This window comes from Gavialis gangeticus, unplaced genomic scaffold, assembly GCF_001723915.1.
Source record: "Gavialis gangeticus isolate Ggan-Ray unplaced genomic scaffold, GavGan_comp1, whole genome shotgun sequence".
NCBI lineage: Eukaryota > Metazoa > Chordata > Crocodylia > Gavialidae > Gavialis > Gavialis gangeticus.
This window is the reverse complement of record NW_017729022.1, coordinates 146,065,338-146,080,542: the sequence shown is the minus strand read 5'-3', so window position 1 is coordinate 146,080,542 and position 15,205 is coordinate 146,065,338. Positions and strand designations below refer to the sequence as shown.

At 38.2% G+C, this 15,205-nt stretch overlaps 1 protein-coding gene across 29 annotated transcripts in view; it reads right to left on the bottom strand.

The window, feature by feature from the left end:
• NRXN1 (neurexin 1) overlaps positions 1-15,205 on the bottom strand; it is a 1,443,145-nt gene that overhangs the window by 787,274 nt on the left and 640,666 nt on the right. For all 29 annotated transcript variants that reach the window (XM_019516265.1, XM_019516266.1, XM_019516286.1 and 26 more), the window contains one exon: positions 3,016-3,454. In XM_019516265.1, coding sequence (XP_019371810.1) covers positions 3,016-3,454 — 439 coding nt within the window. The remainder of the gene's footprint in view (positions 1-3,015; positions 3,455-15,205) is intronic.

Here is a 15,205-nt window from a genome sequence, read left to right as displayed (position 1 = left end):
ACTAGCTATTATTCAGGCAATAATGTCATTCATTAAATGGGAAATTTGCTACTGTAAAAAACCACCCTCAGCATCCTTCTCCCCACCCCCCCAAACTCTCTCCCCAAAGAAAATCAGCAAAAATGTCAGTAGTTGGCCAATCTAACAATCAAATTTATTCAATTGATGAAGAAGGTTCATGCTGGGTTCTGATTTTTGATGAATATTCTGGTTGGTACTGTGCTAATATCCCATTATTTATCACTAACTAACTAGATAGTTGCAAGTTTTCAAAGATTTTCATATAGTTTAGCATTACCCTTAACTCCTCTGGTTCTTAATGGAAATTGCAAGGCAAAGTCATCATGTAACTATTAAAGTTTAGAGGCATATCTCCAAATGTAAACAATTATAATGTATCTATTTTCAGAATAGTGATGGCTGTGACCATAGGAATAACCTCTACTTTTCATAGTGTCCCAGGGGCATGACTCTAGCTTGATTTTACTGCTCCATTTCAGCCACTGAAACAGCATTTTAAGAAGGGAAGACTCAAATGATGACTTCAGTGTAAATAGCATAACCACTGGATACTCAATCATAATTGAGGTTTTTGAGCGTATTTGATACCTTAAGAGGAGTAAATAAGTAACAGTGACATGAAACAAGGTAGACTAATACAATTAAATCTGTGGCCTGATTTTCAGTTCAGATTTAAATTAACTTTCCCTTGTTTGTGACTACAATTATGCAGGCACAGGTAAGGTTCACTGACCATCTAATGGCTACTAGTGGTTTGTTTGTTTTTTTTCAAGACATCTAAATTAAGTAGATTTAATCTGAAAATTTGGAGAATATGTTTGAAGCTCTGGCTTTCAAGTATAATCATTCCTTTTGCAGGGGCCTCAACCTAACAAATTATGACAGTCTCTACAAGCTACTGGGTGCATTTAAATTCCATCTGATTTTGAAAGATGTTGGTATTTCTTAAACTCTGCTTCAAAGCAGTTTCATAGCAAGCAAGTGAACAACCTTTGGCTGAAATTTAAAAGCAGTAACCAAATTCAACCTAAGGTAAAAGAGGAGATGGAAGGGAACAAAGAGATGGAAGCAAGAAGCCTGGAGGAATAGAAAGGAATACAAGATCCACAAGGGGGAGCAAAGGAGGCATTTTCTAGGTTTGCAGCCGGACAGCTAGAATAATACACTTGCAAAGTGTACATAAATTAAAGCTGGAATTCCATCTAGCTGTTTTAGTAATGTGGATAAACCACAAACCATTTAAGTGTGCGCTAGTGGTATATTTCTCAAGAATCTCTCAATGAGATGGATTACAGTCGTATTATGTACTGCTGAGATGGACATTATTCCATTTTTTAAACGTCTAGATTCGTTTTACTCTTAGCAGAATATTGGCATGAACTCTTCACATCATACTTACAAGAGGCACTATAGCACAGACCTTAAAATGGTCTTATAACTAATGGCTATCGATTATTTGCTGAAGCCAGCATGCATTCCAACTGCTACTGAAACATAAAGACACTTTCACTAGCAGGCATTTTACTGGAGAGTTAGGGGCAGTATATGAAATCTGTAATCACATCAATATCAGTGGGAACATTTGTTGAGTAAAATACAATCTAATATGACTAAGGCTCTGGCAGACATTAATTTTATTGCACAACAAGATCTGAAGAATTTTATCTCAAATGTGAAAAACCATGCATCCTGCTGTGTCAGACATGTAAGGAGCTGGCAATACGTGAGATTTCTGCAATCTGGGATAAAGTTCCTCAGACTGCACCACTTGCCTAATGGGGCTCAGGGATCCCAGCACTGGTGACTGGATCCCTGTCTCTTTCAGTTTTCTGGTGCGCAGTGAAGCTCAGGGTACTCAATCCCAGGTTTTCTACATACCTGGACTTTTAAAAGTTGCACATCTTAAAGTTCAGGGCTGCATATGTGCCTATTAAACATTTATGGTATCATGAAGATGCATCCTGATCCCCGGCTCTGCATGTACCAGGAACTTTAAAAGTGTGCATTCAGTCAAGATGCATATGCACCCTCTCAACTTGCTGGCATGCAGGGAACCCAGCATTAGGAAACTGCTCCCCAATCCAAAGCTCCCCATGTACCCCTTAAAACTTGCCAGCATCCAGGAAGCCTAGCATTAGAGGTCTCCAGCTCCCTAGTATCTGGCTTCCTGAACATCAGGAAACTTAAATGGGTCTGTAGGCAACCCCAGCACTGGGGAGCAACTCTGAAGCTGGGCTCCCCAGTTGCCCTTGATGATAACATGCCACACATGTAAATTAAAGCATCCTGTAAAGCAGCTACAAAGTTGTTCCATACTTAATATAGAATAGGTTTGTGGCTGGTTTGCCATTTTTATTACATGATATATTAGTTGAAAATGTAGCATGTTCTGCCAGAGGTCTAAGACTAGCAATGTTTACTCATTAGTAATTTATTTCCACTTCTATTGGTATTAGGTACAATGTATTGTTTATCATTCATTAGCATGCCTCTTAATTATTGTGAGATCTATTAACCAATGACTGGGAGTCTTGATTTGTTCCTATGGTTATAGTAATCAGTTTCAGTGTGCTGGCAATTACTTATAGTCTCCTTTTGTTTGTTTACTTGCTTTTTTACACTTTCAATTTGCCACTTCAGCTACTTCTGAAAATATGATGATGAAAGTGATTATCAGGAGGACAGGGACTCCTTCCTTCCTTCCTTCCTCCCTCCCTCCTTCCCTCCGTCTCAAGTAGATGATATATTTACTTGCAAGATTTAGTACTCAATAACCCAGTAAATGTTCACAGAACATATTGTACTTGGAAATCATTTGTGTTTCAGTACCTGACAATAATGATTCATTACAACTCCTTTACTTACTTATCAGATGATGTACAACTTTAACACTAGAACATTATGCATAGGCAACAATCAAATCTATCTGATATTTTTTTTAAATCAGAGGAATAAAATAAAAAATGAATTGTAATTAAAAAATATATATATTACCTGCTCGTCCATCCCGCTGAAAGTCTACATGGTACCATTCTCCATCATTCACTTTCTTCTGTAAGGCTTTTGTTTTAGTAGTACCTGATCCCATGTCTAACAGCAAATAAAGATGACCATCAAGCATTTCAATAGCAAAAAAGTCAACCTTCACCATTTGTGGGTGTTTGGCATCTTTCTGGTGCCTGGGTTTTCCATGACTGAAGAGAATCAGGCCATTTGGCTCAGTTGTGCGAAAGTCAAATGATATTGAGCCTGTTTTCTTGGCATTCCACTTTGGCAAAGAGATGAAAGACTCAGGTGTTTCAAATGTGATGGGATCCAAAGTTGCAACATTTTCACATTTAAATGCCACAACACCATGAATCTTCATTTTATGATCTCCTTGCTTGGCTAGTCGAGATAATTCCAACCTGACGTCATTATTTTTATATACAACCTGTAAACAAAGCACAGTGATTACAAAGGTGATCTCAAGTATTTTAACTGATCATAAATGTCAATAAATACCAGTAAAAATAAATAAATCATAGTGAAGGGTGTTAGTGAATATACATGTGAATTTTATGTTTTTAATTGATCTACACAGACCCATATATATAGATAGATAGATAGATAGATAGATAGATAGATAGACAAATGTAAAGAGATAGCTCATCATTGAGTGAGGTTTTAGTAGTATCTTTGATTAAACTAAACAGTAGTTCTCTAAAAATATCCAAAGAGTTAATTTGAAGAATCTGAAAGAATCTGAACATAATTTGTGCTATCAGTTGCAAATTAGCTTGTATAGACTTGATTGCTTAAAAGCCTCCTGTGCACAGCCATTTTGCTGATGTTAGTGAAGTATTAGGTTTCTTGCTCCTCTAAGCCCTTTATCACTTTTTCTTAAGTCTTCAACTTTTGTATATAAAACCTATCAAGGTCAGATTCTATACTTTAACATTTTTCAGTTATTCAGGATCCTTTTGACTTGCCCTTGGAATTGAGAATAATACTACCTATGTTAGTTATAAGACAATACAATAGGGAACTCAGTATCACAGATATAAAGACACACTAAAAGCAGGACAATTTCAGAGACAGTAAAACTGGAAGCAAAATATATTGCTGAATTTTTCTCATTGGAGTCTGGGTGGAGATTATTTAATAAAACTGAAATACAGCACTGGCTATAAATCTAATGGACCAGCATTACAAATGTCCCTGTTTTAAATCACATGTTTGCTGTACTCAAAACCCTTGAGAAGCTGGATATGAAACAGTTATTTTCCAAGCAATAATGCTACTTTTTTTCTACTGTTTTTCAGCTTATTTTGATGGTATGGTGTTTTCTGTGTTACCAGTGACAGAAGTGTTGTATTTACGAGTCACTCAATTGGCATGGATGTTAACAGGCATTTGTGATCTTGTTAAATTAATCAATAAAATGAATCAATAAGGTATGGTATATGCCTGGGGCAACATCATAACTCTATAAGAATAAAAGAAAAATAGTGGTGACATAAGTTATAATCTCTTTTTAGCCCCCTAAAGCATTATGTTTTGACAATGACGCACCTTAGGCTTGGTTGTTACTTTTGGGAAATGGCTAACATTAAAAGAAGATTTTAAAATGAAAGAAACAGATCCCCAGCGTGGTTAATCATTGCAACTCCACTGATTTAAATGGGGGTATGTCACTTTATGTCAGCTACCATAAAGTCCGCAAAACAAGCAAGAAATCTCTTTCAGGATATAGCCCTATAAAGTGCTGTTCCTCTCACAAGAGCTTTTACACGTATTTGTGCCCAAAAAGTGAAAAATCAGTACATACAAATCAGTCTATATAAATATAGAAATTAAATGACCCTGAACTTGATTTTACCCTAGTATTAATCAGTATTTCCTACAATGAATTGTCAGGTAAACTCCCAAACAGGTTAGTGGGGTGTAGTTTCAAAGAGGTAATAAAAGTTTCTTGCTTTCCAGATCCTGTTCTGTATTCAGTACTACAATGGCCAGCAATGGAAAAGTGATAGTACAACATTTGTGCCATATTTTCTTTGCCAACAGAAACCAGAAGGGATTTCCCCTGAAATGAAAGATGTTTGTTGTGCTGAGAAAAAAAATTGAGAGGAAAAGTATAGATAGGGTGCATGTAGATGTGTATATTAGTGTGAAGCAGTAAACTCCAGTGCATATTGCACCAGAGTTTATTGCTCCATGGCACTGTGTTTACACATGTGCCTGGGACAATAGCACATTGAACTGGATTGGAGCAGCCCCAGCTGGCACAGGGTCCAGGGGTTCAGGCTGCTGGCCTGGACTGCTCTGCCCTGGCTCAACTTGCTGCAGCCCCTGCACTGAAGCACCCTTCTGCCCCAGACAGCTAAGTCAGTATCTGCATGTGTGCTGCTGTGCAGTAAAACCTCCACCATAAGATAATACTTGTATTTACAAGTACTAGCCTGTGGCAGAGTTTATTAGTTTACTCCAGCCTAATAGCCCTGCATATGTAGATGCTAAGACATTTACTGTGGAGCTAATTAGGCAACTCCGCAGTAAACATCCTGTCTAGATGCTCCCACATTACAGAACATCAACAAAACTGAAAAGTTCTTGAAACTCAGATTTTGCAGTTTTGATCACCCCAGTTTGGAGACAGATAAGAACTGATTTCCAAGGAACTAGGGAGAAATCTTGGTAATCTTTTCTAAACTTTAGAACAGTGATTCTCAACCAGATTGCCATAGCACCCTAGAGTGCCTTCAGATCCTTTCATGAGTGTTGCAGGGTGTGGTGCAATATTAGCATTGTTGGGTGTGCAAACATGATTCACAAGGTAAACCCAGAAATTCAAATAGAAAATAATACTGTTAAAAACATTCTGACCTGTTGTGTTCTTCCTTGCAACAGAAGAATTACTCTATTATTTTTCTGTAGTAAAAAATTCAGTGAAAGCTAAGAATATGCATTTTCCAAGCATTGCCTTGAGTCTACAAAGCTTGAAAACCACTGCTTTAGAAGTAAGAGGACCAGGAAGCATTCTATAAAACTGGAGGTAGAGAAGACTAAGGCCCCCGGATGGAAGAGCTAGAATATGCAGCTATAAGTATTCAGTCATTGTTCTGTTCTCAGCATGGAAACTATAGGAATTAAAAGTCTTAACTGATCTGATCAAACAGAACACAGAGCTATGTGAGCATAGCTGTGGATGGCTGCTCAGTCCAGCCTACAAGATGTGAATGCATGTACAGATGTCTAAGACAGACAGACGGTCCTTTTCATGAGTTCTAGTAAAACTTAAAGAACATTCTGCAAGGAACAGAGAGTCAATGAAATGATGTACTGACTTCTTGGAGCCAAGACCTGAGATATTACTTTAAAATTAAAATGGCTTCTGAAATCAGTAGGCAGTGATCCATTGCTGATGGTAAATATTGGCACAAAAGCAATACTGCTAATACCTCATAGACTGTAGATAGCTTATGGAGGCAACTGAAATTTCTGAGGAACTGTCTCCAAACTGTGGTTGAATGTTTGAAGGGCCTGTGCAAAACCATTTTTTCTAGAGGACTGAAGAGTTGGACGAGTTAGGAAACTATGGGCATATCTACACATGTATTTACATATGCTTAAACTTAATGTGCCTTTACTTAAGGCACATTAAGGAGATTTAGCCACACATCTACACATGGACATGCTAATGTGCATTAAGGTGCATTAAACTGAGGTGTGAATAGCTAAGTTGTATTAGCACAAATACAGATGCACTAATGCACATTAATGTGGTGTGTATCCATTCACACACACTGTGTTCATGTGCATTAGTGTGTCTACATGTTTGCTAATGTGACTTAGCTATTTATGCCCACATTTGATACCTGCTTTATGCAGGCATCAAATTTAGGCTCACATAGCCTTAAATCTCCATTTTTAAGGAGCATTAAGGGCATGTGCATATAGACATGAACCCTTAATGTGCCTTAAACATGGCAATTTTAGGCTAAGCGTGCTTAAAAGAGGCACATATAGGCTTACTCTGTTAGACTAAAAGCAAAAAGGAAGGTGAATCAGAGGAAGAAATGAGCTCTCATTGGCTGCATCTACATGTGCAAACAGTCCATCTGAATAAATTCTGGTGCAGTTCATGCCAGAATGTATTGCTCCTGTGAGCTGCGTCTTCACATGCGTCCAGCACTGCAGCATGTTGAGCTGGGGCAGTGCAGCCCTGGTGGGCAGGGGACCCAGGGGGTCATCCTGTCACCCAGAGCTGCTCTGCCTCAGTTCAACATGCTGTGGAGGGGCTGGCTGGGGCATGAGGGTGCTATAGTACAGGGCTAGCTGTCAGGTATGCCCCACGCTGTAGCACCCTCATGCCATAGCCAGCCCCAGATACTGTCTAAATGTGTGTTGTGGCAGAGTAAATTGCACTGCCATAGGATAGTACTTGTGTTGGGCAGTACTACCCCATGGTGGAATTAATTAGTTTACTCTGGCCAAATAGCATTGCATGTGTAGAAGGTCATGCTTTACTGCAGAGCTAATTAGTCAACTCCGCAGTAAAGCACATGTGTAGATGCCTCCATGTAGTATAAATCATGATGTTGAGAACAAAAGGAACCAAAGCAACAAGAGACACAGAAAGTATTATATAATTGCCAACATCCAGTGGTATGCAGTGCTAGGATCCTGGGTAAAGATAGGAAAAAATGCACATTTATGTGGATAAATTTGAACTAGGTGGTATTTAAAGGTACCTTTGTTGGAAAGTTCCCATGATTAGAATATCAAAATTAATAATGATAACCTTGTAGGAAGGACTGAGTGGACAAAAAGGGGAGGTGAATGAAACTGTCAAAAATAGCATTATTTGCTTCCAAGTCAGAAACAGCTTAGAAGCAGTGATTTTGAATGCTGATTGATCAAGGACCTAAAAGCCTAAACACTAGAAAAGGCAAAAATTGATGTTTTCTACTCAACATCAAGCCATAGTAGACAACAGGACTGACTCCTTAAGTGCTTAGGATGAGCATGAGAAAAAATGCCATGCAAAGTTCTCAAAATGAGTGACAAACACTGGAAGTCTCTTGCTCTCAGTATTAGAACATCCTCAAAATGTGTAAACATTATACATGACATTTTCCTAACACAAGAAGTAGAGCATCTAATATGGTAGAGAGAATGTAAGTAGAGAGAATTTTGTAGGGGACTTCATCTGGACAGATAAAGAGGAATAGTATTACAACTAGAATTAAAACAAGTGATCATGCATTGATTTCACTGGAAATGTGTAAATCAGTAGTATATACACTTGGTGTATATAATATAATAATATATTTTATTATATGTATTACAATATATTTCATACAACATAGAGAATATTATTATAGCAAATTCTATTATAATATGCTCATTATAAGAAATCATAATATTTATCTTGGTTTATGACTTATATGTATATGAGAAGGCCCAGATTCTCAAAACTGACCCAGAATACCTATTAAAAAGAATTAAAACAGAAAAATACGAATGATTATTGGGAACTGTTTAAGAGTATTTTATTAGATGGTCTAAAAGCTATAGTGTGTGAAAGAGAGTTATTCTTAAAACATAACCTGACTTAGTGATGAATAAAAGCAGCTATAAAAAGGTTATAATACACATAGAATGGAATTTTTTCAGGAGATAGCAATGAATATAAGTTATAAGCTTGAAACTGTAAAAAATTGATAAAGGAAGCAAAAAAGGCGCATGGGCAGATCAATGCATAAAAGATTTAAGAACTATAAAGAGCAATGTTAAGGAATTTTTAAAGTATGATAGGACCAAGAGGAATACTAACAATGGCATCAGGCACTATTTGATGAAAACTGGGCAGAAAAGGCAAACGTGTTAAATATCCCTGTTCTGTATTTGAGAGGAAAACAATCTGATACGGTATTCATTTCATATTTCAGGGGGATTTATTCTTGACTCTTCACTATTTAACACCTTTATCAGTGGTGTAGAAGATATAAAATCATTCCTGATAAATTTTGAACACTGTAGCAAAATCAGGAGTTAATAAGTATTCAAGAGGGCACTGACACACAGCAATCTGGATCACTGGTAATCTGGGTGCAAGAAACAAATATGCACTGCAACACAGCCAAAAGCTAGGGCAAACTTTTAAGCAAGGTATGTAGGTCATACTTTCAGAATGGGGGACTAGACAAAGCTTTGGTTGGGATGACCTAGTTGGGGATGGTCCTACTCTGAGCAGGGGGTTAGACTCGATGACCTCCTGAGGTCCCTTCCAACCCTCATTTTTTCTGATTCTATGATTCTAGATCCGGGGAAGCAATGACTCAGAAAGACAATTGGAGTAGCATTTAATAATAAGGTGAATACCACCTCTCAGACTGATACTGTGGTTAGAAGGCCAATGCAATAATTAGATTTATAAACAGGGGGGTATTGACTCTGATCCAGGAGATTATACTATTTGAAAGTGGTACAATTACTGTTGCAATACAATGTAAAATTCTCATGTCTACATTTCAAGGAAGATGATAAATTAAGAGAGGCAATAGAGAGGAACTATGAGAAGGGATAAGGACTAGAAACATATAGTGACAGATCAAAGGAGTGCAAGCTATTTATTTTATGAAAGAGAAGGTTAAGCAGTTTTTTTTAACTATGGGTGGACTATGAGTACTTATATGAGGAACAAAAAGCTGCTAGCTGAAAGCTCTTTAGTTTAGCATGCAAAGGTATAACAAGATACAGTAGCTGGAGGATGAAGCTCAAAAATCAGGTTTGAAAACTGGTTGGTGGGTTGCAATTTTTATTTAAAACTAGCATGGGTAATTAATTAAGTGTTGTGCTGGAACAAGTTACCAACACACTATGACTGTATCAAGATTAGATTTTTTTCCTCTACAATATATGCTGCCATTCAAATCATAATTAATTCTAGAAAGTGTTATGGTCTATGTTATACAGGAAGTCAGCCTTCATGATCAAAACAGTCCTTTATGACACTAATCTATGCATCTATAAAATGAGTGTAATACACAAATGTACAGTCACTGTAAGATCACAATCATGGTCACCAGAATTATATGTCTATATGCAAGCCAGGATATTATATTACCATAAGTAAGTGCATAATTGTAACAAAATAACTAATATGGCTTTTCAGAAATATCCCAGCAATTGCATGATAGTGCCTTGGAAACAATAATATTTACTAATAGTGGGAAAACAAAACTACCCAAAGTTTATCTGAATTATTTGGTGGCTTCTGTCTCCTATTCATGCTCTCCATTACTTCTCCACATTGTTTCTTCCCTTTTTTTTCTTTTCATTCTCTTAAATCCTTCTTTATTTCTGCCTGGAGTATAATTAGATGACAACCCTAGTCTGGTCCTGATGACATTTTCTTCTTTTCAGATCTACGTCAGCTGTCTTTGAGCTGATCTTGCATTCAGTAGCGGACTCAGCTTGGATACTGCTTTTAACTCCCACATCCCACTCCATGTACAGACTTAAAGTATCTAGCCATTTGCAAATATAATAAAAATAACACATTTTACTTGGGCATTCTGCATTCTTAGGTTCTTTATCTCAAATGTAAATTCAGATATTCCCAGGCATAAAGGGTACTAATTTGCTTCATTCTTCCTCGGTGCATCTACACAAGATGCTAACTGCACAGTAGCCTAATAACACTGCACAGTAGTGTGCTGGGCAAGAACTGTGCTAATATGCTATTGTGAAGTAGCTTTAGGCTACTGCACAGTTAATGACAGAAAAAAACCATGTGCTGGCATTACTGCGCAGTACCACAAGTAATTCTGCATCAATTTAGTACTTGGTTATCCCAGTATTAAATTTAATCTGCAGTAACTGTAGCACATTAATGAAAGTGTAGATACACCCCTCCACCCCCGAGTGTCAATGACATTTGGCAGCCTCTTTCTTGTTAGTACTTTTGAAATACTTCATTTTTGTTCATTAATGAAGAGTGTAACTGAACTGTAAAATGTATTACCTGTGTAGCTACATGTGAAATTAAGGTGAATAAATAAACTCCAGCACATATTACACTGCAGTTTATTGTTCTCAGGCACTGTCTTAATGTGCATGTTAAGCTGGGTTAGAGCAGCCCTGGGTGGCAGGAAGCCTGGGGGGTCAGCCTGCCAGCCCAGGGCTGCTCCAACCTGGCTCAATGTTCCGTGGAGGGGCTGGCTGCGGCACAAGGGTGCTCCAGTGTGGGGTTAGCTGGGAGGCTAGTCACTGAGACATTTACTGTGGAGATAATTCGGCAGCTCTGCCATAAACATCTTGTGTAGATGCACCCAATGTTCTGAACATTTGGGGTTTGTTAATTAAATATTAAAAAAAAAATCTAATAACATTTATAAGACTTAATAAAGGTTTATGATTCTATGACTTCATTACTTGGCATCAGGGCCGTCCCTAGGGAGGGGTGAATCGGGGTGACTGCCCCAGGACCTGCACTTGGGGGGCCCCATGGTGCTGGGTGGAACGGCTGTGGCAACTCTTGCGCCGCTGGCTTTGCATCCAGTCATTTACTACACACTCCCTCCCCCCCATCGCCACCACTGCTAATGGTGGTGCCAGCTTCTTCAGGTCTGGGGCACATGGGATTGGAGTGGAGGTGGGGCTCTGCACGGGCTGATTTGCCCTGGGTCCCACACCCTACTAGGGTCAGCTTTGCTTGGCATCATAGGTGCCTTCACTGGTCAAAAACCCACAGAAGACATGCAATCAAAATTTATTAGCAATTGATAGAGTGATAAAAAAAATAATCCATGGACAATTTCCCATAAAGAAAGAGGGAGAAAGAAATAAGACACGATCCATACATTTAAAGGTCCTAGTTCTTATAGGCATAGCATAAGAATCAATGACTAGATTCTACCCCCTCACTTCAAAGGCTCTTCAGGTTAATAAAGTTTGGAGAGGCCCCACATTAGAGTCCTTTAAAAGTGCTCCTATACCACTAGCATAAAAATGCTGAACATTTTTTCTACCCTTTGGCTCCCCCCAACATATACACATAAACACTCCTGCTATACTAAGGGAGCGATCAAGGGTGTGATGAGCAACTGTTCACCAGGGCACCCTTGGGGAAAACTAGGATAATGGCCACAAACTCCTGGAAAACCGATTTATGCTCAACATTAGGAAAAACTTCTTCACAGTCAGGGTGTCTGGACTGTGGAATAAGCTCCCTCCAGAGGTGGTGCAATCACCTACGCTGGAAATCTTCAAGAGGGGACTGGACAGTCACCTTGCTGGCATCACCTGACCCCCAGTTATCTTTCCTGCTTGGTGTGGGGGCTGGACCTCATGATCTTCCAAGGTCCCATCCAGCCTTTCAGTCTATGAATCTATGAATATATGTATATGTATGTGTGTGTGTAGATATGTGTGTGTATATATATAGGTTTGTGGACCAGTCAAGGCACCTACAATGCCAAGTGATGAAATCCATCATTAATTCTTATATCTCAAAGCAGTTCTTTCACAGTTTGGAGACAGTTCGTCAGAAAGTTCAGCTGCCTTCATAAGCAAGTTTCTCACACACACACGCGTGTGCATACACACAAACATTATGTAAGAGAAAAGTAAGAGTTTTAAGAATGCTATCAACATTTGAGAATGGTCACCAGAGCTCCCCAAGGGATGACGAGGTTGAATGGTCATAAACTATTGCGAGACCGTTTCACGCTGGACATAAGGAAGAATTTCTTTACTGCCCGAGCCCCCAAGGTCTGGAACAGCCTGCCATCGGAGGTGGTTCAAGAACCTACATTGAACACCTTCAAGAGCAAATTGGATGCTTATCTTGCTGGGATCCTATGACCCCAGCTGACTTCCTGCCCCTGGGGCCAGGGGCTGGACTCGATGATATTCTGAGGTCTCTTCCAGCCCTAATGTCTATAAAATCTACGAAATTTAAAAATGTTGTTGTTGGGTCTAATCTTAAGGCTAAGAATAACACTTCTCAGTTAGAATCACTCCTTTTTGACCTTCTGTTCTGTAATATTTTTTATTGGTAGAGTTGCAGGACAAGCTTTTGAGCATCGAATGCCCTTCCTCAGGTCTAAACTCAAACTCTGCTAACACTAATAAATGCTAGTAAATGCAGAAAATAAATATGCCCTATGTTACCATGGTTGACAAATTCTAAATTAACAAATATCACTTCCTCTAGGTGGTGAAGTACTTTGTCAGATTAAATCAAAATATTACTCCTTAAAACTTGCTAAATGTAAACAGCCACCTTGCTTATATTACAAGGAGCCGCATTTTTTTCACATCTTCAAAAAGTATGCATGTTCATCTTATCAGTTCTCCAGTGTAAGGGATGACAGCTCTCTAAAACGGTAAGTAGTTTGGCCCCAAATGCTTCAGATTATTAGGTGAGCTTCATTCTGCCTAAGAAAGGCAATGGGAGTTTTGCTTTTGATGTTAATAGCAGTGTTGTTGAGGTTTACAACAGGCAAAGCTTGAGGCAGCTTTATGAGTCCAGTTGAACTGGCATCAGAAAAATTTATGTTTGCAGGTTTTCTTATATGACTTGAGAAAATATCTGTTACACAAAGCTTTACCTATCTTTAAAATAAATCAGAGGTCTAAAAGCAAAATTTGTCATTGAGGGACATCATGCATTTGTGGTACTCACTGGAGAACTTTAGATCTTGGAATTACCAAATAGTTTGAGCAGATCCATAAATGAAGATTTCTCATATGAGACGGATGTCTTTTTGTTAATATTCCTCTGTATAAATTCATGTCCCAAAACGTGTGCTTAAGGGAACACAATAAAATACAAATTGCAAAAAAAAAAAAAAAAAAATTTAAAAAAAAAAAAAAAAAAATTTAAAAAAAAAAAAAAAAAAATTTAAAAAAAAAAAAAAAAAAATTTAAAAAAAAAAAAAAAAAAATTTAAAAAAAAAAAAAAAAAAACAAAAAAAAAAAAAAATTGAAAAAAAAAAAAAAAAAAAAAAATTATGGAGACAGTACAGCTCAAATTCTTGCAAGGGGATGCAAGTCTGAATTAAACAGTACTATGGGAATTAGCTTTTACTGAGCTATTTGGGTAAGAGTTAGGAGGTAAAAGAATAGTTTTACTTATTTGCCGTATAAGATATTCACACACTTTTTTTCTGATGGCATTCCTATACCTAACTGGGTTTTCATGTTCAAACTCTGAACATTCATAAATATTTATGGATCATGGTCTCTATAGTTGTATGCAGCCAGAATATGACTTGCTTCTCTGCAGGTTTGCATCCCACAGATATAGTCTCTGCAGGTCTCCTGAGTTCAGGAAGTTCTTCAGGCTAGTGCACAGGAAGAGAGATAAAAGGGACAGAGTGGAGGCAAGGTTGTAGAACCAGCTGAAAGGATAATGCAGTGAGTACTCAATTACTTGCATCTCCAATAAATTTCAAGTACAGTAACCTGTAAGATTTCCCTCGGTTACTAGCTCTGTACCAGATCCTACTATCTATTGGGCACAATCCAGCCCATATCATAACAATGAATTCCTGAAACAGAAGAGAAACACTGAAAAAAGAAGAGAGCCCAAATCTTGCATTTTAGCAAAAGAAAATGGAGAACCATTGAGCATTTCAAACTGAATATCTTCTCCTTTTCTCCATCTTTTGTTTTAAATAAAGAAAAACGGACAACTCTTGCAACCATGACTCACATTTGTCCATGCAATGCACCAATCCTTAGGGGAAAACTGGAAAGACAAAAGCCATTTCAGCCCCTCTGACCATTTAATATTTTATTTATATAATAAGGTTTTGGTCCTTTGATGGCCTTATATGTACAGAACTTTAGTTTGAATAAATAAAATGCAAAGCACACTTAGGGTGTAGTGACATCTTACAATTAGCATGTGCTAATTTTAGTTGGTGTTAGCATGTACTTTGAGCAGTTGCACTTTAAGGGTTAATACCCCTGTAATGTGTACAGCATGTTAAATGCAAAATTACCAACAGATGGCTGGCAAGCAGGGGCATGACTAGGAACCAATTTGGCTCTGGGCTTGCCCAGCCTACCTGCTCTCAGGGGCTGGGATTCATGTGGCCCATCAGCCGCTGTCTGCCCTGACTGGGTCCAGGCTGCCCCACTGCCCAGATTGGGCCCACAACCCTCCACCCCCACTGCCCCCCAC